Source organism: Papio anubis, chromosome 1 (assembly GCF_008728515.1).
Source record: "Papio anubis isolate 15944 chromosome 1, Panubis1.0, whole genome shotgun sequence".
Lineage (NCBI taxonomy): Eukaryota > Metazoa > Chordata > Mammalia > Primates > Cercopithecidae > Papio > Papio anubis.
The window spans coordinates 45,085,640-45,113,044 of record NC_044976.1 but is presented as its reverse complement, the minus strand read 5'-3'; the positions used below and the strand labels follow the sequence as shown (position 1 = coordinate 45,113,044).

Sequence of the window (27,405 nt, the reverse complement as noted above, 5' to 3'; positions counted from 1 at the left end):
GCCACTGGTGGGAAGCGGTGATCTGGGTGCCACATGGCTCTTGGCAGACCATGGAAGGAACTGAGCCAGAATGGGGCTGGGAAGGCTTTTTGTCCTGAGATACTGGACCATGTGGAGGGCTGGCTGGTGTGGTCATGTCTGGCCCAGCTCTCTAGGGTGGGGACACCAAGATTCTCCTGGGGCTCTGGGAATTCTAGACCAGGCTAGACTGGGACACTTGGGGTGGAGAAGGTTGGCCCTTGCCTTCCAGGAACTCAGTCTGATAGGAATCGTTCCTTGTTTCATCTCAGGTTGCCTGGCATTGGCTCTTCTCACTCCACTCCCTTAATCTGGGTGGTTTTTTTGAGGTAGTGGATAAAAGGACAGAGTGGAAATACAATCCCAACACTAATTACAGGACAGGAGGCCATCCTGAAGAGGAAGATACTTGTTGCTGGCTGGAGCTACAGTGGGGGTGGCAGGACATGGGCCTGACTCCTGAGCTTACTCCCCAGAAGACACCTGCATCTACTTCCTCAGGTCTTGCTGTCATTCCACTGCCTCTAACCCACAAGCTGCCTGGACAGGAATTAAAAAGCAGCTTGGTTCTTAAGCATCAACAAAGGCCCACCTAGAGCTCTTGCCTCTTCCTGCAAAGAAGCCAGCCTGGCTTTGTGCAGAGGCTCTCCTGGGAGGCAGAGGCGTAGGTTGTAGTCCCAGCGCAGCTCCTAAAGTTCCATTGCAAGCCCATTCCCCCTCTAGACCCCAATTCCCCATCTATTTTGTTATCAGTGATGGGAGTGAAGGACTGATTGATCTCAGCTCCTTCATTATATAGTCTATGAATCATTCACAGTCATCATAATAGCTAATGTTCATTATGTATCAGGTACATTTCTAAGTGCTTGATATATAATAGCTTGTTGAATCAAGTGTGTCTTTGGCCAGCTGTCTTGCTTCCCTTCCAGCCCTCAATATCCCTCCCTTTATTCACTCTAGAATCTGGAAGGCCCTCCATTCTGCTGCCTCTTCCTCTGGCTCACCACAGGAGGCCCAATCCCAGCATTCTAAAAGGGTGCTGTTTGCACACCTCCTATGACAGATCGCTCACTACCTCCTCAGTCACTGGACAGCTCAGACTGTTACAAGGCCCATGCTTTGGGTTCACAGTCATTTTGAAATATGACCATGGCAGTGAGAGTAGATTTATCTTAGAACTCTGTGACCCAAGACCTGCCCCTTACATGGGAATATCTGTAAATACATCAGGAAGCTGACACAAAATTTCTTTGAGAGATTCACAGAGGGATGCTTAAAGAAGAATAGACAGAAAGGAAGAGAGGGGAAAAGGAATAGATGGGGCCTCAACATTGCAGAGAAAAGAGCACACTCCCATGGAGCAAAACCTGGTAACAAAGGGTCCTGGGAGAGGTAACATATTGGGAGTGGCAGCTTGGTTGAGAAGTCAGGCTGGGCTTTGTTTTCCTGTTGGCTCAAGATCCATAACAAAGCTGGGCATAGTGGCTCTTGCCTGTAATCCCAGCACTTTGGGATGCCAAGGTGGGAGGATCATTGAGCTCAGGAGTGCGAGACCAGCCTGGGCAACATGACAAAACACTGCCTCTAAAAAAAAAACTGCAAAAATTAGCCAGCCATGGTAGTGCATGCCTGTAGTCCCAGCTACTCGGGAGGCTGAAGCAGGAGGATCACTTGAGCTCAAGAAGCAGAGGTTGCAGTGAGCAAAGATGGTGCCACTGCACTCCAGCCTGGGAAATACAGCGAGACCCTATCTCAAAAAAAAAAAAAAAATTCCATAACAATATTTGGAGCAGGGACCTAGATAGTAAGCCATCCTCTCCAGCCTAGGGCAGAGTATCCACCTATTGAGTAAAGGATGCTGCATCACCCCTGGCTCCCATAAACACTGCAGCCTCAGGTTTCCTGTTGCCACTCTCCTCCCTATCCCACAGCAAGCTGTGGAATATGTGGTGAAATGAGCCACAGGCATGACTAGAGCTCCACCTGCTTTGGGAGAGCCCTCCTTTCTCTGAGCACCTCCAGAGTCCTCAAAGGTGTTAACTGAACTTGGTTGCCATGTGAGGGACATAGCAACTTTGAGAACCTGGAACATAGGTCCTGAGTCTCTTAAGCTGTTGAGACAGGGAACAGGGAAGGGAACAGGCAAGCAGGGCCTCTGAAGACTTGAAACTTGGGTGGGCTCCACGGAAGGTGATAAGTGGGAGAAGTCAGGATACATAGGGGCCCTCAGGTTGGACCGCAGGATTCCAGAAGGGAGTGAACACAGAAGCTTGATCTTCCCCCTCTCCAGCCTTCACCCAGATTGGGAAATCTAGCAAAGTCCTGAATGTTCGCTAATATTCCCAATCGGGACAGCCCTGACAAGACAGGGAACAAATGTTTGTCAGGTGGATGATGGGAAGCAAATCCTGGGGCTCTTTAACTAGCCTTGCTTACCAAATCCTCACAATAATCCTGAGACAGGCGGAGAAGGCATGTTTACCTCCATCACTCAGAGTCAGCACCTGAATTAAATCCCAGTCCACACTCTCATCCTTTCTCATCGCAGCTGCAGACTTGGGAAAGGGATGTGGGGAGGCTGGTTGAGGCATTAACCCATTTACAATTGTTTTTCCCCAATAAATGAACTTTCAAAAGTTTAAAAAATTTTGAACTACTGGGGATAATGTACTCAAGTAGAAACTCTTATAGTGAAATTCTAGGCACTCAGACCTTTAAAGAAATTGTGCAGAATTGGCCCCCGTTTTAGAAAAGACTAGCAGCGTTTCCCTACATTTAAAAGGCATTTTAAAATTCCTTCCTGGCCTGCAGAAGCGCTCAGTGCATGTTAATTACACCTGCCGCACGCAGCCTCCTTCGTTCCCGGGCTTCTCCACCCTCCATTCGGAAAAGAAAGCGCCGGAAGAGCTAAGCCCCACCCACTTGGGAGTAATCTCCCCTCTCCCCGCCTCTTCTCTGTCACGCCTGCGCAGTTCGCTCAGCTCGAGTCCCCTTCCCCCAGGCGGCCCCGCGTAGCCATCAGGGCACAGGCGCAGCTCCGCCTCCTCACGCCCCTCTCTGGTCGGGCCCACCCCCTGGATCTAGCACCGCCTCTTCCGCGTTCTCGGAGGAGCGATCAGCAGATAGGGGTGCGCGCGACCGCTCCCCGGCGGGAGCCAGCGAAGGTAAAAGCGAGACCTGCGAGGTATTCCTCCGAGCTAAGTGGGGCCGGGGTCTGTGAGTTCGTGTGCCCGGAAGGGGGCAGTCAGGGCCTTCACGGCGGCCCGAGGTCACGACCCGATTCAGCTGCGGAGGGACAGCCTAAGGGGACGCTTTTCAGGACTGTCTCGAGCTGTCTACGACCTGTCGGGGCTCCGTCTGTGCCTGGGGTAGGGGCGCGGCCGGTGTCCGAGATGGCGCTTACTCTGTGGCCCGTTTGAGACTCAGTCTCTCCCAGGGATCAGGACCGAGGCTATGGCTGGGCACAGGGCTCAGGCAGTCCAGTGTCACGAAGTTTTTCACGTGAGGAATTTGAGAAATCTGTGTACTGCGTTATTTTTAAATTAATTGTTTTCGTTTATTTTCAGTATGTGAAGGCTCCTGCCTGTGTGGGTGGCTGTCCACAGGGAAAGGTAATAAGAGTGTCAGGTGCACCCTGTCTTCCTAGAGAGCTCCAAGCTCCCTGTCAGTGGCAGATCAGAGGCAGGCAGGCTCACAGGAATGAAGTGTTGTTAGAAGTGCTCAACTTCAGGGTCAGGGAGTCCTGGGTTCAGATCTCATCTCTTCCACCTCTTAGCTGTGTGTCCTGGGGCAAGTCCGCTTCCCCTCACAGAGCTTCACTTTCTTCCCTAGGAAATGGCCATAATAGGGTCCATTGTGAGGTTGAATAGGATTATATGGAAGTCACCTAGTATGGCACCTGTTATGTAATGGGTGCTGAATACATGGTAGCTGTGATTTCTAGGAGCTCGGTCATTTTGGATTGGGGTACTTTAGAAAGGCTCTGAGAGAAGAGTTGACGTGACCTGGGCCTTGAAGCCTCAGTGGGATTTACAGATGGAACTGACCCTGCAGAATGGGAAGGGCACCACTGTCCATGTGCCAGGCACATGCTGGACAGTAGGTGTAGTGTCTCACTGGATCACCACCCATCAGCCGGGTGATTTCAGCCCACTCTCCTTAGCTTCAGCCCTTCATTAGAGGGCGGCTGGAAGTGATGTGAAGAGGAAGTCTAGGGTTGGGTTTTATATGGAACTGAGCCAGCTAGAGGCTTTGGTGCCCCCTCTGCCCATCTGCTCCCACCTCAACGCTTCTCTGTCTGTAATCCAGAGAGTTGGTCAGGAGTTCTGTTACTCTGGTATTTTGCAGATATTGACAGTTGCGGGAGATGGCAGCTCACATTGCATGAAGCCAAGCCATGGGAGAGGGAAGCTCTGTGAGCAGGAGCTGTCAGAGCCCAGCATGTGTTTAGGAAGTGCATGTGGTCTCCTGTAATGTGGTCCCAGAGTAATTTAATTACTTGGTTCCTTTTGCATCATCTTCATGGGTGCCCCTGCGCTCTTCCTGAGACACTGCTCGGAAACCTTGGTGGGCGTCACTGCTTACTTTATAGAGCAGTGGTATCCAATCTTTTGGCTTCCCTGGGCCACATTGGAAGAAGAAGAATTGTCTTGGGCCACACATAAAATACGCTAACACTAACAATAGCTGATGAGCTTTTTAAAAAATTGCAAAAAAAAAAAAAATCTCAGTGTTTTAAGAACATTTACGAATTTGTGTTGGACCACATTCAAAGCCATCCAGGGCCGTGGGTTGGACAAGCTTGATGTAGAGTTTAGACTCCAGCCTCAGACAAGTTCCTCCACCATTTGTTCCCAAACTTCTCCCCTCCTTGTTTCCCCTGGTTTTCCCAAACCTGCAACCTGTGGTCCAGTCAAAATAAACTAGTTGTCTCTGTTTCTCCTTTTTTTGAGATGGAGTCTCACTTTGTCACCCAGGCTGGAGTGTAGCGGCGCAATCTTGGCTCACTGCAACCTCTGCTTCCCAGGTTCAAGCGATTCTCTGCCTCAGCCTCCTGAGTAGCTGAGATTACAGGCATGAACCACCACACCTGGCTAATTTTTGTATTTTTAGTAGAGATGGGGTTTCGCCACGTTGGCCAGGCTGGTTTCAAACTTCTGACCTCAGGTGATCTGCCTGCCTGTGCCTCCCAAAGTGCTGGGATTACAGGTGTGAGCCACCGTGCCCAGCCAAGTCTCTGCTTCTCAAACACTCCCTGCATGTTCCTGCTCAAGCTTTTGCTTATATTCCCTCTTCCTGGATTTCCGTCCTCCTCCTCATCTTTCAAGGTTTACATCTCATGTGGCCTCCATGGTGAAGCTTTTCTGAGCCTTCTGCTGGATTACTTGTTCCCCTTTCTGTCTTCTGTGGCAGAGGCTGACCCTCTAATGTAACTCTCATCATAGTCTACCTAGGGGTATGTACACTCCATATGTACTCTGAGTAGGTAGGTGGCAAGGCACCATGTCTCTTTCCTTCCTCCTCTGCCCAGAATAGGGCCAGCACATAGTAGGCCTCTGCAGTGTTTGTGGTTAAATGAGTCAGTGACATTTTTTATTTACTAGCTTTGGCCCTTGTTTTATGAGCTGTCAGGTTCAGAATGGGACTTTGTGTTTTTCCTCCTCTTTGGGCCTAAGGAGGGCCCTAGTTTAGATTGATGCCCTAATTACAGGCATCAAAAGCAGGAAAGTACAATAGTTCTGCACAAGCAAGGATTCTTCATTGCAGCCATTGTTTTCAGGCTCTTGTCTTGCCTTGACTGTGAGTTTTGTTGGAAGGTAGGTAATGCTCTGTTCAGAGACCTGCACTGGGTGTATTAATAGTACAGTTTAAACAGGGGAAAACTCACAGGTGGTTTTCTAATCAGTTACTCTGCCCTTGGCCTTGGGAAACAGTGGTTCCTCCCATCTGGGGACCAGCAGCTATAAATGCACATTTTCCCTTGCCAACAGCCTCAGCATGTGGAAGAGAAAGTTATTTCTTGATCACAGAAAAAAATATACATGGTCGAAGGTAGAAGGAGCTTGGGAACCAACCATCTGGTTCTGCCACCATTTTATAGATGGGGAAAGGACTTGATCGAGATTGCACAAGGAGTCCAGCTGTGTGGCTCACACCTGTAATCCCAGCACTTTGAGAGGCCGAGGCAGGTGGATCACCTGAGGTCAGAAGTTCGAGACCAGCCTGACCAGCATGGTGAAACCCCATCTCTACTAAAAATACAAAAATTAGCTGTGCGTGGTGGCGAGCACCTGTAATCTCAACTATTTGGGAGGCTGAGGCAGGAGAATCGTTTGAACCCAGGAGGCAGAGGTTGCAGTGAGCTGAGATTGCACCATTGCACTCCAGCCTGGGCGACAGAGCAAGACTCTGTCTCAAAAAAAAAAAAAAAAGATTGCACAAGGAATCAGTCAGTAGTGGAGATAGTTCTAGAAGTGAAATGTCATGACTCTGTTTTTTCCAGTCTACTTCGTCGTTAAAACAACATCTAACATTTATTGTACACTTGCTGTGTTCCAGACACTGTTTTAAGTGTTTTTAACTCTATGTTATAGCTTGGAAACTAAGGCAGATCATTCAGATCTATTTTCCAATTCCACAACTCTGGGTTTTAGTATGGTTTTAATGACAGTCACCTCCTACGCAGTGGGGTGGAGCAGTTCTCCAAGAGCTTGCTCCCAGATCTCCGTGAGTGAGAAATGTTGTCCCAGCAATGTCTCCTTGTGTGTTGGAGAGAGATCCCAAGAAGAGTCCAGAGTGTATTGAAAGAATGGATGAAGGAATGAAACAAGCCCACATGAGTATTAGTGGATCTTACTTTAGGAATATTCATGTACTTCAAAAATTCCCTATTTATCAAGTCAGGCAGTAAATGCAGTTTTAGAATGAACTCAGTCCAGGATCTTTCTGTAAAGATTCCCAGTATAGGATGGAAAGATTCAATTCAATAAGCACATATTGAGCTCTTGCTATGTACAAGACCCTGGTATTGAGAAATACACACAGAGGAAAACAACACATTTCCTGCCCTCCTATAAATAATTGTCTTCTCAGAACCTTCTCCCTCCAGTGTAGTTTGGAAGATAGATAAGTACATAAATAACTGAAATCAGACTGACTATGGTAAATGTAGTAAGGAATGTAAACAAAGTGGGAGTCTGGGAGAAGGAGAAATCAATCCCAGCATGATCAGAGGATTCCTGAAGGTGGAGAATTTATGCTGGGCCTTGGAGGGAGTTTATTCCTGGGAGAAGGAACAGCTTGAGCAATGGTTGAGAGGCAGAAATGCACAGGTGTAAGGGGGTGTGGGGGTGTGTGTGTGTGTGTGTGTGTTGTGGGAAGGGAGAGGAGTTAGTGAGAAGAAATAAGCCAAAGTGGCAGGTTTTGGCTAAAATGTAGAGAGCGGAGTAGGGAGCAGAGCACTGGCATTTATCAAGTGTCTCCTTTGCTTTGTGGCTTGCAGTATGCTGGATGCTTTACATACTATATTTAATTCTGTAATATAGGCCTATTTATCTCCAATCTAAAGATGAAGAAACCAGACCTCAGAAAGATTAAAGTGACTTCCCCAAGGTTAGATAGTTGGTAAGGGCACAGCTTGGTTCAAAACTAGCAGTGCTGAGTTCAAAGGCCCATGTTATCTTCCTTATGCTGCGAGACTCCAAATGCCCTGACTGGCGCTCTGTTTTCTCTGGCAGCCGGACGGAGGTTAGACTGGAGCAAAGATGGTCCCAGAATGGGGACATCAGTGAAGAGGCTTAAAACGGTGAATTCACTGGCCTAGTTTGGAAGCTGCATGGACTAGGTCTGCTTGATAGGTTTAATAGGTGAGCATTTTGGCAGCACCCACAATGCCATAAATCAGTGCATTGCCATCCTTAGCTAGTAGAATCTTCGAACCAGTTTACAGAGGCTGCAGGACCCTGGTATTTCAGGCATGGGTTCTGATGGGAGATTGACAGTTCATTACAAAAGGGTCTGTTGCGGGAGGCAGCCCATTTGGCACATCCTAGCTCTTCATTTTCTCACCCTCAAATTCAGCAAGAGTCTGTAAGTAGGAAAGAGCACTAACTTGGAGTCCAGAGGCTGGCGTTCAAGTCCTGCATGTGTTCATTTTCATCTGAGAGTCCTCAGTCTGTTTCTTTCCTTTGTTTTTGCTGTCAGATTATTCCCTCCTGCAGCCAGTTGTGGTTCACAGAGTGGTTGGGTTGCTTTCCAGAGCCGCAGTTGATCTGGGGAAGCCATGTCAGAAGCTGGAATAACAGTTCCTAGTTATTGAGTGCCTACTGTATGCCAGGCACTGGTGCCATGAGCTCCGTATACATTAGCTCACTTCATTCCCATGACAACTCTGTGATGTGGGTGTTAGTGCCCCCATTTTATAGATGCTGATAATCAAAAGAGTATTTCGGTTCACTTCTGAGGCCTCAACTCTTGCTAATGTCCTGACTTGGGACTGTATGAGGAAGAGCTGAGAATATGAACAGGATTCAGAGAGACTAAAGTTTATATTCCAGCGTCTCATCCTTACAGGGAGACAGTAGTTAGGTTTATGGACTCTAGAGTCAGACTACCTGAGTTTGAGTCCTGGCTCTGCCACTTGCTACCTGTGTGACTTGGGCAAGTTATTTAATCTTCCTGAGTTTCTGTTTCTTCATCTGTAAAATGAGAATACAAATATTACTTACCTCATGGGGTTGTTAAGAGAATTGAGATAAAACAGCACAGTGCCTGGCACATAGTAGGTGCTCAATGAATGTGAGCTTTAAATGTAATAATATTAACAAATATATGAATGCCCAGTTTGGTACTGTTTTTATAGAAAGTGTATTTATTAGGGCCATCTTCCCTTCCCCGGCATTGTTACCTTCTCTTTCTTTCCATTGCCCTATCAGGAACCTTTGAGATACTAGATTGTTCCAGCACATGGTTGCAATGCATAACCTGGCAGAAAGTGCCTGTAGGAAATGGGTCAATAAAAATCAGTGCCTCTTTAGAAAATCTTACCTGACTTGTGTTTTCACCCACCTCTCTCCACAGTAAACAGGAACAGAGCAGCATATGTATTCCTTTTTGCACAGCCTTCAACAAAAGTGCCAAGCAAGACTCCTCCAATTCACTTGCCAAAAGTACAATAACAGTATCTCTGGAAAAGTGGTGCCTAATTTGGTTCTTCTTTCTGTCCAGCTTAAACCCTTCGGGCCTTAACTTAAGTCATTTCTTCTTGTTCCATTTTCCATAAATATGGAAAAGTTTCTTCTGATTATAAAGGGAGGATGAGATCAAGATTTTCTCATGATAACCTTTTCTGTACTTAAAGTCAGAATCCAATTAGGCCTCATCTTCTCTTCTCCTGGCTAAACAGCCTTGGTCTCTTTAACCTCACTCCTAAAACCTATTTTCCATTGCTTGGATCACATTGGTCATGCCTCTTTTCTTTCTCTTCGGTTTTTCTGCTTTGTGGCAGTGACCCAGACTGTACTCGGTCTTCTAATAAGAGTCCAGCTAAAACAGCTTAAGGGAAGAGTAACTTCAGCTGTTTCCATCCATTCATTAACAATTATGAAGTGGTTGCCCCATGTCAGAACCTCTGCTAGGTGTAGGGGACCCAGAGATAAAGGAGACATAGTCTGTACCCTGTCCCTAGCTCACAGTCTAGGGGAAGACATGTAATAAAATGTTACAGGTGATTTAATTATGCACAAGTGTGGGAAGCTGGGAATTGGTTAGAGCGATCAGGTGGAAATTCAGTCCCTTTTGACTAGACTGCAGGTTAAGACTCCCATAGAGGGTTGGTCTGGGACAAGATGGTGGAGGCCCTGAGTGACAGCACAGAAGCTTGGTTACTCCAGGGGCAGTGGACACCCATTAGAAGTTTTAGAGCAAGGAAGTGACAAAAAGCCGAGATCTGGCTTTTTGGACCAAGGGTAGAGATACCATAAATCTTAGCCTTACCTGTGCCTCACTGATATTTTCTTACTTGAAAGTAATGTGATGGATCTTTTGTTGGTATACATGGTGATTTTTTTTTTTTTTTTTTTGGCTCTAAAACTTTTGTAGAAAGTCTAGTTCTTAAGCGCTGAAGAAATTTAATTCCCAGTACAGCAAGAAATTCATGAACAATTGAGAGAGAATTGGGTGCCTCACCAGGCCCAGCCTACTTAAGACCCAGCTGAAGGCCGATCAATCCGTGTAGGTTTGGTCTGACCATGGTCACCCTTCCCCACCGCAGCCCTATACCAGCAGAAGGTACAGGAATGAGGAGAGGGCTACAGGGTCCATCTGGGTAGTTGGTAAAGAATGCCAAGAATCTTTAAGGACTGTGAGAAGTAATTTTTGAGGAGGAAAAAGGGACTAGAGAAATTTTACATGGTGCCAGAAGGAATTAGGGCTAACCAGGCACTTAGAATCCTGTGGCATGTATCTGAAAACCTCCAAATTCTCTCTCTGCCTTTGTATTTGCTGTCAATTTATTCCCTCCTGCGGCCAATTGTGGTTCACAGAGTGGCTGGGTTGCTTTCCAGAGCCGCAGTTGATCTGGGGAAGCCATGTCAGAAGCTGGAATAAGAGTTACTATTGAGTGCCTACTGTATGCCAGATACTGGTGCCATGAGCTCTATATATATTAGCTCACTTAATTGCCATGACAACTCTGTGTTGTAAGCGTTATTTCCCCCATTTTATAGATGATGGTAGTAAAGCTCAGAGAGGTTGAATTTTATGTGCAAGGCTACCAGGATGGTAGATGGTAGGGCCAGAACTGGAACCTAGCACCTAATGCCCAAAAGCCCTGCGCTTTCTACTTCCCCAGCCTAAGGTGGCTCCATGTGGCAAAATACGCAAAGTCCGTAAGGAATTCTGAGGGGTTTTTTTTTCTACTATAGGCCAAGGGTTGGCAAACTATGGCCCACAGGCCATATTTGACTCACCGCCTGTTTTTGTGTGGATGCAAACTAAGAGTACTTTTTACATTTTTACATGGTTGGGGAGAAATCAAGAAAAGATCAATATTTTATGACACATGAAAATCATATGAAATTTAAATTTCAGTGTCCAAAAATAAAGTTTTATTGACATATAGCTACAATCATTCATTTATATATTGTCTGCTGCTTTCTCTCTACAAATGCAAAATTGAGTCATAACAAAGACCATGTGACACACAAAGCTTAAAATATTTACCCTCTGGCCCTTTGCAGAAAAAAAATTGCCAACTCCTACCATAGGTAACAAGAAGGGACCAGGTGGAGATCTAAACCTATGACAAGACTAAAGACAGAATGAAAGTTCAAGGCCAGGTGTGGTGGCTCATGCCCATAATCCTAGCACTTTTGGGAGGCTGAGACAGGCAAATCACTTGAGCTCAGGACCTCAAGACCAGCCTGGGCAACATGGCGAGACCCTGTATCTACAAAAAATACAAAAATTAGACAGGCGTGGTGGCTCGTGCCTGTAGTCTCAGCTACTTGGGAGACTGAGGTGGGAGGATTGCTTGAGCCTGGCAGGTGGAGGCTGCAGTGAGCCAAGATCATGCCACTGCACTCCAGCCTGGCTGATAGAGCCAGATCCTGTCATTGAAAGGTGTTCAAGGCTGTCCCTGGAAGTGTGGTAGTAGAAATGAAGAGAGAGAGCATACCCTGAGTTTCCTTAGGCCCCGGAAATAATTTCATTGGGTTTCAGATTTGTTTGGGAATGAAGAGCATAGTAGGAAGGACTATCCACTGTGCTAACATCTTTATTGGACAGTAAAGAGATATTTTGTGTATGAAGTAATTCATTCAGATTCACTAGAGCCCATTTTTGCCAGATACTACGTTAGATGCTGGTAATACAAAGATGAAAAAGATATGTGCTTGCCTTTAAGGAGTAACTGGCAGGATGACATGATCTGATAGGGAAGAAGAGAAATTGGAGGAAGGAGGCAGTGGGTGGGGGTTGGACACAAGTCCTGCTTGGGACATGTGGTTGAGGTCATGGTGAAACACACCCAACTTCCGGTTAGAAAGCCTTTTTAGAAATTTTGGCATAAAGGCTCAGAATTCAGAGTTAAGTTGCATTTTCAGGGCTTTCCCACTGAGAAAAGGGGAAATGCATATTTATTTCATAGGGAAGTTGACAAAGCAACTTTGACTTGTGATAGCTAGAGCCATGATATTAAAATAACAGTGAACATAGAGAAAGTGAAGTCATCAGATTGAAAACTAGCAATAATTATGTATTCAACACAAAACCTTGTTCCCATTCATGCCACCTGCTGCTCTCAGCGTCTACTTTATCTTTCGGGCTCTGTTACCTCTTGCCTATGAGACCTGGACTTGGCCACTAAGAGAGAGAGCCCAGCTCATTTGTCTAAAAATGTGGATAGCAGAGGAGTGCCTCACTCTGTCACCCAGGCTGGAGTGCAGTGGCATGATCTTGGCTTATTGTAGCCTCAACCTCCTGGGCTCAAGCAATCTTCCTGCCTCAACCTCCCAAGTAGCTACAGGTGCGTGCCACCATGCCTGGCTAATTTTAGTATTTTTGTAGGGATGGGTTTCACCATGTTGCCCAGGCTGGTCTCGAACTTCTGAGCTCAGTCAATCCATCTGCCTCAGCCTCCCAAAGTGCTGGGATTACAGGCATAAGCCACCATGCCCGGCCTGTCAACTTTTGCCTTTTGCCTGAGACTCCTCAGAGCAGAGGTGTCTATTTCTATCACCCAGGTCCAGTTACATCTTTTTGGGTCTGGAATCCCATAACGGAAACAGAATCTGAAAAATTTCACTCAGACCTTTGTTAAATCTTCCAATGCTTAATGGTAGTGGGGATAGAGAGGAATTAGATGCTGCCCCTTCCCAAATAATCATTGTTAATAATTTGGCCAGCCTGGGCAACATAACAAGACTCTATCTCTATAAAAAATTTAATTCAAGTGTCTGATTTTAAAGATGAGAAATCTGTGATTGCCGTGTGTATATCTACTTAGTGGGGTAACTCATAGGTTTGGGGCATGTTCAGATTGATCTTTCTCTTTTCTGGTCCTTTTAAAGAAGTCAGCATTTTGATTTCCTTTCTATTTCTGCTTTTTCAAGGTTTCCATGTCAGAGGCCAGTGGTGAACCGAAGATTGCCAGCTACGTACAAAGGCCATTGAGACACTTCGTGTAGCTGGAAGACACCAACTCCCTGACAGGGGCTTTATTTCATTTGGGATTTCAAGTTTACAGACGGTATCTTCCCAAAAGTTGGAAAAACCTATAGGTAAGATTGGGTGTACATTTCAGTTATCCTTAGATTACTTCAAATTGAAATGATCTGATACATCCAGAGGAAGGGGCAGGTAAGAGACCATCTAGCAGATCGTGGTTTTCAGCACTTAGTTGGTTAGCTAGGATTAGCGGAGCTGCCCTGGTACAACTCGGATAACGCTTAGTAGGAGGAACACATTTCTACAGAATGACATGGCAGGGGTCATAAGGAAAACATATAACTGAAACATATTTATTTACTTTTTTTTTTTTTTTTCTGTGACAGCCTCCCTCTGTCACCCAGGCCGGAGTGCAGTGGTGCAATCTCGGCCCATGGCAACCTCTGCCTCCCGGGTTCAAGCGATTCTCCTGCCTCAGCTTCTTGAGTAGCTGGGATTACAGGTGTGCACCACCCCACCCAGCTAATTTTTGTTTTTAGTAGAGATGGGGTTTCACCATGTTAGCCAGGCTGGCCTCAAACTCCTGACCTCAAGTGATCTGCCTGCCTCGGCCTCTCAAAGTGCTGGGATTACAGGTGTGAGCCACTGCACCTGGCCAGATCTATTTAATTATGAAATTAAAACTACTTCATAACAAAACAAGCTAAAACACAACAGAAGTATATGAAGCTCCGCTCTGCCTGGCTCCATACTAAGCAGTGGGGATAGAGAGGAATTAGACACTGTCCCTCCCCAAATAACCATTGCTAATAATTTGGCCAGCCTGGGCAACATAGCAAGACTGTCTCTATGAAGAATTCAAAAATTGGCCAAGCATGGTGGTACATGCCTGTAGTCCCAGCTACTTGGGAGACTGAGGCAAGAGGATTGTTTGAACCCGGGAGGTGGAGGCTGCAGTGAGCCAAGATGGTGCCACTGCACTCCAGCCTGAGTGACAGAGCGAGACCCTAGCTCAAGAAATAATAATAATTTGAGATGTATCTTTTCAGGTTTTTTTTTAAACGTATATGTGATATATATGATGACATTTTGAAGTGTTCTGGGTTACACTGTCACCGGAGGTTTGTCATGCCTGGGAGATTGTGAATAATGCCTCACTTGCAGATTTGGGTCAGACGAGGGCTGAGTGAGAGTGGTTTTAGCCTGATCAGTGAGTTTCGTAGTCCCTGGTGGCTATGTCACCCCTCTTCATCTGAAGCTCCCCAGTGGTGCCATTGTCTTTCCCTGCTCCCCATCCCCAGCCAGCTCCGCTTCCTGAATTCTCCCCCTCTTTGATGGTCCTACTGTTCTTATGGTGACCTGACTTTGGTTAATAAACATGTAATCATAAGTATATGAGGCCCGCCTCTTCCTGACTGCATACTAGGCAGTGGGGATGGAGAGGAATTAGACACTGTCCCTTCCTTCAAGAAGAGCCATGGTCTTTGCTCCCTTCACCTTCTTCAGTCATTTGGTAGGACTAGGATCAGTTCTGCCTCAATGGTTTCATTCCCTCACTCTGTTACACACCTCACCTCCTCTTCATTGCTCTCCCTGCTCTCCCTGTCTCCGTTGTAGGCCTTTCTCGCCCTGCCCAGGGCTGTTACAGCCGCCTCTTTCAGCCCTCACTCTCTAGCCTCCAGTTTGTTCTTCGCATCACAGTCAATTCCGTGGCCCCAGGCACAGCTCCAGTCACACCCAGTCCCTCCCCATCACCTAGGCCAGTGGTTCGCAGCATACACTGCAGACCATGGGGGGTCCCCAAAACTCTTCCAGGAATCTGTGCAGTCAAAATGATTTTTGTAATAGTACTAAGATGTTCTCTGTTGTTGCAGAGCAACAATGGGTAATACTATTGGTGCCTTGGTCCAGGTGGTGATGCTGAACTGTGCTAGTAGCCATTGTATTCTCCACTGCTCTGTACTCCCAGTTTTTTGTTTTTGTTTCTGTTTTGAGATGGAGTCTCACTTTGTCGCCCAGGCTGGAGGGCAGCAGCACGACTTCGGCTCACTGCAACCTCCGCCTCCCAGGTTCAAGTGATTCTCCTACCTCAGCCTCCTGAGTAACTGAGATTAGAGACACCTGCCACCACACCCGGCTAATTTTTGTATTTTTAATAGAGACAGAGTTTTGCCATGTTGGCCAGGCTGGTCTCGAACTCCTGACCTCAGGTGGTATGCCCACCTCAGCCTCCCAAAGTGCTGGGATTACAGGCATGAGCCACCGCACCTGGCTTTTTTTAAATGCCATTTTCACACAAGAATGTCCTTGATGAAGTAGCAAAAATTATCAGTTTTATTGAATTCCAACCCTGAGTACAGATCTCTTTAATATTCTGTGTAACAAAATTGAAATACTCATAAAGCACTTCTGCGGCAAACCGAAGTACAGCACTTGACTCAAGGAAAAGCACGTGTGGGATCCCTTGAATTGCAAGCGGAACTAGCCGCTAGTTTCATTTTTCCGTGAAACAATGGCTGTGTTGGGTGCTGAGGCTGGAAGGTAGACAGGGGCTGGGGGTTGGAGAGCCTCGTGGGCTGTGTTTGTGCCTGGGGGCCTAAGCGCAGCCCACCTTCGTCAGCTTTTTACACGCTGCTCCCCACTTGCATCCAGCCCTTTCCTCCTGCTTGCTGTTTCTTCAGCACACACTTCCTTCTCCCCTTCCATGTCCTTCCTCTTGCCGTTCCTTCCACCAGGAGATGCAGTGACAGCTCTGAAGGCTGCTTGTGATCCCAGAATCAGAACAGAGGGAGAAGATGGACTAGAGTTGTGACCTTTTGTCTCTGGGATTCTCAGGCCCCCAGTCCTGTCTGAGGCCTGTGGGGGATTCCTTGCTGGCACCCTAGCAGGCCTCACCTCCCAGTTTCATTGCAGCGAAGTGAGACGCTGCCACCTGCATGCTGCGGCCCAGCCTCCCCTCACACCAGACTCTTGGGGAAGAATACCTTAGCCCCTTGCAGTATCACCGTGAACAGACTGTCCTTTGATTGAGCTGACTTTACAAGTGACTCCTTTCATCCATCATGTGTTAAATCTGACTAGTGTTTGAGTGTACCCTCTCCTTGTCCCCGCATAATAATGATGCCACAAAACCAATCTTCCCACTAATGGGTCAGGCAGAAGAACGTAGCCTGTACCTGACACCAGAACTGCCATGAAATAACGTGGGTGGACTTTGGTTGGTAACTCATCTTTCATAAGATGACAAAACACAAAATACAAGGCAAGCTCAGAACAGGAAGAAGAAACTTCTGATGAATGAGGTTTTCGATGAATAGGATGATAATAATGTGGTAATAAATGCCTTCATATTTCTGGAAGCTGGGGCAGTGCTGCCCAACCTTTTCACATCATAGCACATGCTGAAAATGATACTGTTCTGCATACCTGAGTAACAGCGAGTGACTGGAGGCCTGATGAGGGGATCAACATCTCATTCACAGCACATCAGCAGGGAAGCTCTGTGCTAAGGTTTATAAACAAAAGCATTCTCATTGGTGCCTGGCTACTTTTACTAGCTACCCCCTTCTGCCTTTCAGCATTAAGATTTAAATACAGTGTAATGGTTAAAAGCTTGAATTCTGAGCCAGACTAGATTTAGATCTCAGCTCTGCCACTTACGATGTATGTAACCTTGAACAAATCATTAAATCTCTTTGTACTTCAGTTTCTTCATCTGTAAAATCTGGATACTTAGCTCATAAAGTTGTGATAATTAAGTAAGTTAGTATATGTAAAGTGTAGCATTGGTGAAGTTGATGGGTGCTGACAAGTTGATGGGTGCAGCACACCAACATGGCACAAGTATACATATGTAACAAACCTGCACGTTATGCACGTGTACCCTAGAACTTAAAGTATAATAGTAATTTTAAAAAAAAAAAAAAGAATGCTGCCTGGCCTACAGTAAGCAGCGTGTGTGCGTGTGAGTAATGTCACTACTAGGAGTAGTCATGTGGACTCTAATACTGCTCCGGCTGCTACTTCAAAGATGTAAGTATTCTGGGGTCAGTCTCTCCAGGCACCCCCTCATTGCCTCCTCTGTTTCACATTTCTTGGTCTTGGCCACTTCCTTAGAGTGCCCATGACACTTCCTTTCAGCGTCCCTCAGTTCCTGATCGTTTTCTGCATTCTCCATTTGTTGTGGAATGCTCAGCTAGCTGATGCCCGAGAAGGGTCGGTAATTACACTCCTCTGCTTGCTCTCACCACTATTTCTTCTCAAGAAAGCTCTTTTGGCTGAGGGAAATCGCTCTTAAAGGTTGGGGAGACCTTGAAAAGAATTCTGAAGTGCTTGGGAGAGGAGTGTGAGCTAAGTTTGCAGAGCTGAGCTAGCCAGCAAAGTCAGGTTCTTAGTGGGGAGAGGATCGTCTCTGGTTTCACGCACAGATATGAAAGCTGATGAGTTCTCTGCAGGCTCTTCAAAATTTGGAGTACAGATCTGGTTCCTCTGGGGACAGTGTGGCTCGTAAGACTGTGGAGAAGTAACACAGTTCTTTCAGAAGGTGGGCCTCGAGGTCACCTTCCGGGGCAGAATGGTGGATGGGTACTTGCATGTCAGGAATGTCCGTGCTGTAGTAGTCCTTCTAGGAAGCCTCCCCAACCCCTCCTCATCTGCTCTGTGAGTTCTCTGTACCTCTCCCCTGCAGGAACCAGGATGATTCTTGGATCTGTATCCTTAACACTTAACATCCTTTCAGTTCCATCAGTGCTTGTTCACTAACAGGTTTTACAAAGAAATGAAATATGCATTCCTATTTTAATGGAGAAAACAAGATAAACATATGCCTAGGAATGGAGACATTGTCATCGATGACGATAAGACTGCTTGTGAGCTAATGTCATCGCTCTTCCCATGTGCTCTGTGCCCCTGCCAGCCACAGCGATCACCAGTGGCCCCCACTGACCCTCTGTCCCTCCTCCAGGAGGGCCTCAGCCTGACCAGCCCTTCCTTGGTCTGGGACACTCTCTCCCAGGCCCCAGTCTGACCAGCCCACTCATCCCTCAGGTATTGAGGCTTACCTGTCTCTTCCTGTAGTTACCCAACTGGGTTAGCTTCCTCTCGCCTGCTCCACAGCACCTGGTGCCTCCCTGTCCCAGCACTTGTCCTACTGTGTTGAAATTGTTTTAAGTGTCAGCAGCAGATTTAAACGCCCATCAGGGAAGAGACTGGGTCTTCTCTTGTACTCTCATTGTCTAGCAGCAGATGATCAGTAGGTGTCCAATAAATAGAGTATTACTGAAGAGTAAGTCAGTGGCGCTTTCACTTCTAGTCTCGTATTCGATCCTCACAGCAGCCTTGTGACGTGGACAGCCCAGGCCTTCTGCTTACCTCGTTTCATATACAAGGAAACTGATCCTCAGAGAAGCTAAGCAGCTTGCTGCAGTTCGTGCAGTGGAGGAGAGCTGTAGCTCTCAGGCTCCAATGTTCAGCACATTTTTTCATTTGTTTTTATAAAATATTTACTTTTAAGAAGTAGCATTTTTAAAAAAATAACATTGGTTGTTTTGAATGATTGTGAAATTAGTATCTTCAAGGCACCATTATTCCTAAAATGTTTCTTTCATCACTGAATGTTGAATTTTAATACAGAGAAATCCAGACACATTTTTAAAAACTAAAATCAGATACCAAATTCAATATGTGTTAGAGAAAGATTATGGTGTACTTTTTTTAAAAATAAAACGTGAGTTAAACAAGAATTGCGTAAAAAATAAATTTCACTGTATACAAGTTAAGAGAATATTGCAAATATAAAGAAGAAGAAAATAAAAATCACCCCATCACATAGAGAAAACTATTATATATTAGAAATGGTCTGGACTTGAAAGAGCAGCATTGAGTTTGAATCCCAATTAAACCACTAACTAGATGTTTGGCATTGGGTAGGTTATTTAATCTACCAGCTGCCTGCTCTGAGCTTTCCTTACCTGAAATATGGCAAAAATATTTACCTTTTGAGATTATGATAAGAATTAGAGATAATGTGTACAAAATATCCACATAGTTGGCGCTTTTTAAAATTGTATGTGTATTAGCAGTTTTGTGTATTTCCGTCTAGTCTTTCTACTCTATTGGTAGATGCATACATACCTGTGCATGTGCATATGTTTTTGGAAACATATGAAGTATATCTTTGGGTATTTTTGTCGTTGTCGTTGTTGTTTGAGACAGAGTTTCGCTCTTGTTGCCCAGGCTGGAGTGCAAAGGCGTGATCTCGGTTCACCTCAACCTCCGCCTCCTGGGTTCAAGTGATTCTCCTGCCTCAGCCTCCCAAGTACCTGGGATTACAGGCATACACCACCATGCCTGGCTAATTTTATACTTTTAGTAGAGACGGGGTTTCTCCATGTTGGTCAGGCTGGTCACGACCTCAGGTGATCCGCCCACCTCGGCCTCCCAAAGTGCTGGGATTACAGGTGTGAGCCACCGCACCTGGCCATCATTGGGTCTTTACAACAACCTGTGAGATAGACAGGGTGGGTGTGTTTTTAAACCTATTTGATAGATGAGGAAACTGAGACTCTAAGAGGCAGAGTAACTTGGCCTTGGTTCTGTTGTAATATCTGAACCAGGGCTTCTGCCTTGCTCTCCTGATGCCAAGCCTGTGTGCCTTCCCTGTCAGCAAGCAGCCTGCTGCTGCTTCAGTTCCACTTCCACCTCCACTAATAGACACGTGGTGGACCGCTGAGCCATTCCCAAGAGGAAGGCAAGGGCTGGAGGCAGCGGAAGTGCTGGGAGCCTCCAGACCAGCTGGGATCTGCCTGAAAACTGAGAAGTGCCCACTTCCTCCTCTATCATAACAGACACATTGCTCAATCCTGTAGCAAGAACCAGGCTTCTGTTTAGAAAGTGAAGGACCTGGCCGGGTGCAGTGGCTCATGTCTGTAATCCCAGCACTTTGGGAGGCCAAGGCAGGTGGATCACCTGAGGTCAGGAGTTCAAGACCAGCCTGGGCAACATGGCGAAACCCCATCTCTACTAAAAAATACAAAAAATTAGACAGGCACCATGGTGGCACCCGCCTGTAGTCCCAGCTCCTCGGGAGGCTGAGGCAGGAGAATCACTTGAACCCGGAAAGTGGAGGTTGCAGTAAGTCAAAATCGTGCCACTGCACTCCAGCCTGGATGACAGAGCAAGATTCTATCTCAAAAAAAAAAAAAAAAAGAAAAGAAAGTGAAGGACCTTTTGTGTTCTAGACCCTTTTTTGAAAGGGGGTTTATCCAGGAATTAGTAGAATTCCTGAACTGGATTCATAGAACTAAGTAGCCTTACTCTGCATTGTCTGCAGGGCAAAGTTGTACCCATGTTTCTTTCAGGATGTGCACTTGGTACCTAAAGGGCCAGTGTGACATACCCCGCACCTAACAGTATGCACGTCATTTCATATCATTTCCATTTCAGTGCAATTTCTGATGGCTGCTATGTGTCTGACACTGTGCCATGATCTGTAGGAGAAACAAGTGAACAGGGGACAATCTCGGCCTTTAGGAACACAGGGGAGCACTCAAGACCAAATAAAATCAGTGCCCTCATGGAGCTTCTCGCAGGGTGTTTGGGAACAGAGGATGGAGCACCAACTACTAGTTCTGCTCAGTAACACCCTCCATTTGCATAGCGCCTAACAGACTTCCAAAGTCTTTGTAGAAACCTTAACTCATCTGGGGTTATCAGGGAGCTGCAAAAGGGTGGGGACTATTGAGCTGGGTTTTGGTGACCAAGAAGAATTCCTAGGCCAAGGGAAGCAGGTGAGCCGAGGTGCAGCTTTACTGTGGGGGGGTCCCACTCCCTGAGGCAGCATTTATCCCGTGAGTGTGTGCCTGGTGAATGAAGGCCCCACAAACCTGCTAGTGGACTCTGTGATGAAAACAGTGTGTGGCCAGGCTCCACATGGGCAACTAGCAACGCTTTGGTGAGATTATGACACCTCTCTCTTCCCCCTTTGTAACCAGGGAAACTAAGCATGTTTCTTTCACTTCACCCATCTTCCTACATTTTTTCCTTCCTAGTTTCAGAAACAACTCTCCAAGTTCCGTTTCCAAGGAAAGTCTTAACCATTTGTCCCTTCTGGCGTACCCTCTTTCATTGAAATCCATGCAGAATATACCAGGTACTCTATCTTTGTGTGTGTGTGAAGCCATAAAATCTAATATTACGTGTGTGGCAGTGCTCTGAGGTATGCTTCTCGCACAAGAGGCTCCCTCAGCCCTGCTGTGGTAAAGACCAAGTATAAATTGTCGCTAACAGGGTTTTCTCATTAAAGTCATGTGCCTGAGTGTCCCCTGTGAATTATGATGCCTCCAGTCCTCTTGCTGCTCCTCTGCTCTGCCTGCCTTTCGGCTGTTTTGCTTGTCCTGGGGCCCTCCATCAGAGTGTGGACAGGGGAAGGAGAAAGAGCTGAAACCCAAATCTGTTTCCTCTGCACTGGGCCTGCGGTGCTGATGAGAAAATAGATGCGGACACGGGTTGCCTCTGGACTGCACTCAAGGTCAGGGCAAGAGAGAGAGACAGTGGTTCCTCCTTCTCAGCCTGCTGCCCCGATGGCCAGCACCCCCTCCCTGAGCTCCTGAAATAAGTGACCCTGCGTTTTATTTCTGCTGAATTTCCCACTGTGTCATACATTTGGGCAGCTTTTTTCCTTTTAATTTACCTTGGTGAGGGTGGGTGTTGAGGTGCTGATTTTTTTTTTTTGAGACAGAATCTCGCTCTGTCACCCAGGCTGGGGTGCAATGGCGTGATCTTGGCTCACTGCAACCTCTGCGTCCCAGGTTCAAGCGATTCTCCTGCCTCAGCCTCCCAAGTAGCTGGCACTGTACAGGCACCCGCCACCATGCCTGGCTAATTTTTGTATTTTTAGTAGAGACAGGGTTTCACCATGTTGGCCAGGATGGTTTCGAAGTTCTGACCTCAAGTGATCTGCCCGCATTGGCCTCCCAAAGTGCTGGGATTACAGGCGTGAGCCACGGTGCCTAGCCAGATGTTTAATTCTTTGAATTCATAGGGTGTTGCCGTCCCCAGATATATCTTGTGTTTGAAGCTCTTGGCTACGGTTATATTTTGAGATCCTCTGTGGATTTCTTTTATCCATGTGTTTATCTGTTCCCCATTCTAAACTATAATTAAAAATGTGCTGTCATCAGATCCCCAAAATGGATGGAAGAATGCGCCTAAATTGAGCTATCAGACACTTGGCTGCGTAACTGTGCTGTCTGGATTGTGGTGTTGAAAGTGCCGTCCTGTGTGCTTTCTCCTGATGGCTGGCATGTACTTGCCTCTGAGAACAGTGTATGGACCTGCCTGGGCACTAACCAGTCTTCCTAGCAGACTTGCTCTTTCTCTGGTCGTATGCCGCCGGATCCTCTGAGAAGAGAGTGGGCCTTTCCCCTCAATGGGCGAAGAGCCAGCTTCCATTTTAAAAGCTCTCAGAAAAAAAAAAGAAGGAAAAAAAAAAAAACAACACCAACAACCGAGAGCCTGTGTTTATTGAAGGTTGGTCTAAAAGTCTCTCACGTCGTATACCCCATCAGCACTCGAGTGCCTCTATTTTAGAAGGATGTAAAGGTTTAATCACCCTGGTGGGGATTTAGACCCAGAGACTTCAGAGAAATCTTATTATTTCTAACTGCAGGCAAAGAGTATTAAGGCTCCACTCTGGATCAGGGGCATGACATGTTCTATAAGTAATTTATCTTTAACAGGGAAAGGCCCATACTAGAGTGTCTTAGAAACAGGACTGCGATTGGGCACTGGTTCACTGTTCCTCCTTTTCTCTTTCCCATCTCAGTGTCCTGCTTCTTCTTTCCATCTGACCTGTTTCTGCCCAATCTGTGCAGTGTCTGAATGCCTGCCTGACAAATCCTCCCTTTAAGATGGGGAGCCAGGTGCTTGCCAATGAGAGATAATAAGGTTTTTTGCAATAAGTGACCTCATCCAGCAGCCTGGCGCAGACCTGTCAACTGCCGACTTCTGAATGGGCCTTACCTGCAGCCCTTCTGGTGGAGGAGCTATGGGAGGAGAGGATGCCGTAGGCTCCATAGGCACTCAAGTCCGTGCTCTTGGACATGAAGTAATTTGGGGCCATTTTGAACCCCAACCCTATTGCTACCTTCACAGAGGCTGTCTCCACTCCAGGCCATTTGTGCCCTGTGCGCATCCATAGCGATGTTGCTGAGCCTGTGACTCATCTGCATGGACCCCTGCTCGCAACCCCCTTCTTGCCTAGCTCCCTCAGTTTTGCCTTTCTGATGCTGAGGCTGGAGGATGTCACAGGTCATGTTCTGCCTATGGAATCATTGTTCTGTTTGGAAAATATGGTTTGACCGGTGGCAGATCTAAATCCATGCGCTAATGAGCTTGGTTAAAGCAGGCTTCCGCTGGCTTCTTTTAATCTAGCCTGCCTGTCTGAGCTCCTTTCCACAGTTAATGATCTCCCATAATGGCTTTGCCTTTAGTTTTTCCTCCTAGGTCAAAACAAATCAATAGTCTTCACAGATATTTAAAAACCATCAGTGTAAGCCTCCTGGGTCCTCCCCCGACTACCTTTTTTTTTTTCCTTCTGGGTAAATTTACAGCTTGATCAGTACAGTGATGTTTCCCTTCCTTCTCCTCATATCTCCCAGAGATGGGCAGCAGCGAACCCCTTCCCATCGCAGATGGTGACAGGAGGAGGAAGAAGAAGCGGAGGGCCCGGGCCACTGACTGCTTGCCAGGAAAGTTTGAAGGTTGGTCACACAACTCCCCTATGTCTGGGCCTGCAGCTCCCCAAGTATGGGAGGAGCATTCCGGGAGCCACAGATCCAGATCACAGAATGTGTCAAGTTAGAGCCGGCTGGTGGTTATCTGTGTGGTAGGGAGATAAGATGGGGATGAGGGAATTTACACAGGGCATTACAGAAAGAGAGCGGGGATGGAAAAAGCTCTCAGATGATGCACTGGCCTCCTGTGAATGGCTCAGGTACTGCTTCCTTTTCAGGGAACAGGAAGACCTATCTATCAGTGACATTGCCTGGGGTCTTCCACCCTTTTTTCAGGTGTGATTCTTCCCTCAGCTATTCCTGGAGGGGCTGCTGAGAGATAGAACCATGTAAGAGGAAGAGAGAAATACCAAAGGCCATGGCCGCAAATGAAACTTGAGTCTCCTATAAGCAGAGAGTTTGTCTCTCAGATTATAGCTACTTATGCTGTATGTGTTTGACTACATTTTATAGAGTACATATTGTGTTCCGTAGACACGATACTGGGTCATCAGACATTTTTTGACACTCTCTATGTGCAAGGCACTAGGCTCAGTGTGGGTCCTGTTATCAATGGCCATGTGATGGGGTGATTGGACACTTGTGCAAAGCACCAAAAGCATCAGTAGCTACTCCTAGGAGTAACATGCCCCACTTCATCTGTTTTGTTTTCTTTCATTGTGAGGTCTGAAGTAGCTTCCCCTCATGGTCCCTCCTTCCAGCCTTCCAGACACACTAGTGAATTGGCTGTTCTGCAGAGTAGTTCCAATAACAAGCACTTTATGGGTTGGGAATATGGGACCTCCAGTCACCCACCTATCCTGGTATGTGTAAAGGGCTAATGCCAACGTGTCCATTGTGAGAAGCACATCATTTAAAACACTTACAAATAACAGTGTGCCATCTGCTCTTATAAACAACTGAAAGACCAAACTATGGTGGAACCAAGAAGGTACTTTCAGCAGGGTTTTTTTGTTTGCCTTTAACTCAAACAGCAGGGGTGTGTGTGTGTGTGTGTTTGTATGTGTCGGGGATGGGGATCGGGGAGAGACAAAGATCCCAAGGGTTTTCAAATAGTTTCCTAATCAACAGCTCTTTTGCTCTTTCAGTTAACACGAGAGAGTACTTCCTGTTTTTTAAGGACAGTTTGTGCAATGACAGGACTTCTCCTGACTGAAAGTGATAAAATCTAATTCATGGGTGCAATGTCTTCAGCTCTGGCTGTGGTTTCAATGCTAGGTGCCTCAAGAGGAAAAGGCTGAAGAGTGGAGGCTGAGTGGGGTGAGGTCAGGCAGCTAGTGCTATGATGGAGATGTGGCGTCCTTTGGAAGCGGCTCAAAGAGCTGTGCCCTTTGTAAGCTTGGGCAGGTCATCTAGATATTCCTTTAACCCAGATCTATTACTCTGTTAGAACAGCTATGACTCAGTACCCTAAAAACCTCAAGGCATCCTTTGCATCCTACTTCTGTCTATTTCCTGTGGGTGACTTCTGCAGACTTCTCAGAAGCCTCCAGTGACTTCCATTGTATGGGGTATAAAATAGAACAGTGTTTTATTCTCCTTTGTATAGCCAGTGCTTACACAGAGCTTGGCACATAATAGGTGGTCAGTAAATGAGTACATGAATATTCATTCAAATCATACCCCTTCTCTGAGGATCCTCCAGATTCTCTGAACAAATTTTTTTTTTTTTTTTTTTTTTTTGAGATGGAGTCTCGCTCTGTTGCCAGGCTGGAGTGGAGTGGCGCTAACTTGGCTCACTACAACCTCCACCTCTCAGCTTCAAGTGATTCTCCTGCCTCAGCCCCCCTAAGTAGCTGGGACTTTAGGCATGTGCCACTACACCCAGCTAATTTTGTATTTTGTAGAGACAGGGTTTCACCACGTTGGCCAGGATGGTCTCGATCTCTTCACCTCTTGATCCGCCCACCTTGGCCTCCCAAAGTGCTGGGATTACAGGCGTGAGCCACCGTGCCCAGCCTCTCTGAATGTATTTAACCCTTTCCTCCCTCAACTTTTTTTTTTTTTTTTTACTGTACCTTGTCCCTCTGTGATAGTGTTTACCAATGCCTGGTTTATTCTGGGGTCACCTGTGTATGTGTCTGTCTTCCCCACTGGACTGCAACCCTTAGAGGAGAGAGATCATAAATATATATATTTTAGAGATGGGGTCTTGCTGTGTTTGGCCAGATTGGTTCTGAACTCCTGGCCTCAAGCAATCCTCCCGCCTTGGCCTCCCAAAATGCTCAGATTACGGGTGTAAGCCCCTGCACCTGGCCTTTATTTTATTCCTTACTCTGTTATGCTGTCTGGCACATAGTAGATGTTCAGGAAGTATGTGCTGAATTGAGACCCTTTTGCTGACCTCATTTCTAAAATGAGGAACAGGATGCCTTGTACGTGGTCTTGTTGTTGAGAAAATGGGTCCTGAGGTGGTTGGGAAAGCTACTTGTCTTCCTTGTCACTGAGTGCTAGAGTCATCGGGTGCCTGTGTCGTCTGATCAGGGAAGCTGAGCCACAGAAGTTCTTCCCATCTGAGCTTGCAGTAGGGTGACTCATCTTGTTATTCCTCTCATCCATTTCACCTCTAGATATGTACAAGCTGACCTCTGAATTGCTTGGAGAGGGAGCCTATGCCAAAGTTCAAGGTGCCGTGAGCCTACAGAATGGCAAAGAGTATGCCGTCAAAGTGAGTGTCTCAGCTAAATGCCAGGCTTTACTTTGCAAATAGTCATTTCTAGCTCATCCTGAACCAAATAAATGTTATTTTCCATAAGAATGGGGGCTCTGAAGCTGTATTCACTGGATTCAAATCTTGGTTTCTCTACTTACTTACTGTGTTACCTTGGGCAAGTTACTTAACCTCTGTGTCCTTCAGTTTTCTCATCTGTAAAATGGGTGTAACACTAGAACCTATGTAGAATTGTTGTGAGGATTAAATAAGTTAATACAGGTAAAGTGCTTAGCACAATGCTTGGCTTATAGTAAGTTTCTCATTATTCTGACAAATGAAGTCAACTTCAGGGAGTGGACAATCAGATTTGGAATTAGAAGGCCTACCTGAATTTCTATTTTGACAAACTATAACTGTTTGACTTTGGGTGAGTCATCAAATGTCTGTAAGCCTCAGTTCCTACATCTCTAAATGATGATACCTTCCCTTCTGTCTCCTGAGGCAGTTATGAAGATGAAAATTAAAATATTCTGGGAGAGGTGGAAACACTTTACACATCACAAAATGCTATACAAGTGTTAGATGTTAGCATGATAGTGAGAATTAAAAACTAAGGTGACTGATTTGGTAACATCTGAATGTTATCTCAGAAAAAATAATGAAAAGAAAAAAAACCTAAAGTGACTGAGCGCTCAGTTTTGGGGCAGGAGAAGTGGCCTCTGGCCTCATTGCTGCCTTTAATTAGCTGCAAGGCCTTGGAGTGGCTCGTGTCACCCC

The 27,405-nt window shown here is 46.4% G+C and overlaps 1 protein-coding gene across 7 annotated transcripts in view; it reads left to right on the top strand.

Annotated features, from left to right (window-relative positions):
- Positions 1-1,758: 1,758 nt before the first annotated feature.
- The window catches only part of MKNK1 (MAPK interacting serine/threonine kinase 1), a 47,150-nt gene continuing 21,503 nt past the window's right edge, over positions 1,759-27,405 (top strand). Inside the window, exons 1-5 of one of the 7 annotated variants that reach the window (XM_021941162.2) lie at positions 1,759-3,182; positions 13,128-13,295; positions 21,231-21,331; positions 22,362-22,710; positions 23,841-23,942. In XM_021941162.2, the coding sequence (XP_021796854.1) occupies positions 22,567-22,710; positions 23,841-23,942 (246 nt within the window). In that variant the 5' untranslated portion in view covers positions 1,759-3,182; positions 13,128-13,295; positions 21,231-21,331; positions 22,362-22,566. Of the gene's footprint in view, positions 3,203-13,127; positions 13,296-21,230; positions 21,332-22,361; positions 22,711-23,840; positions 23,943-26,545; positions 26,644-27,405 lie in introns of those variants that run through there. The other 6 variants (XM_003891823.5, XM_003891821.5, XM_021941189.2 and 3 more) reach the window with 6 other exon arrangements.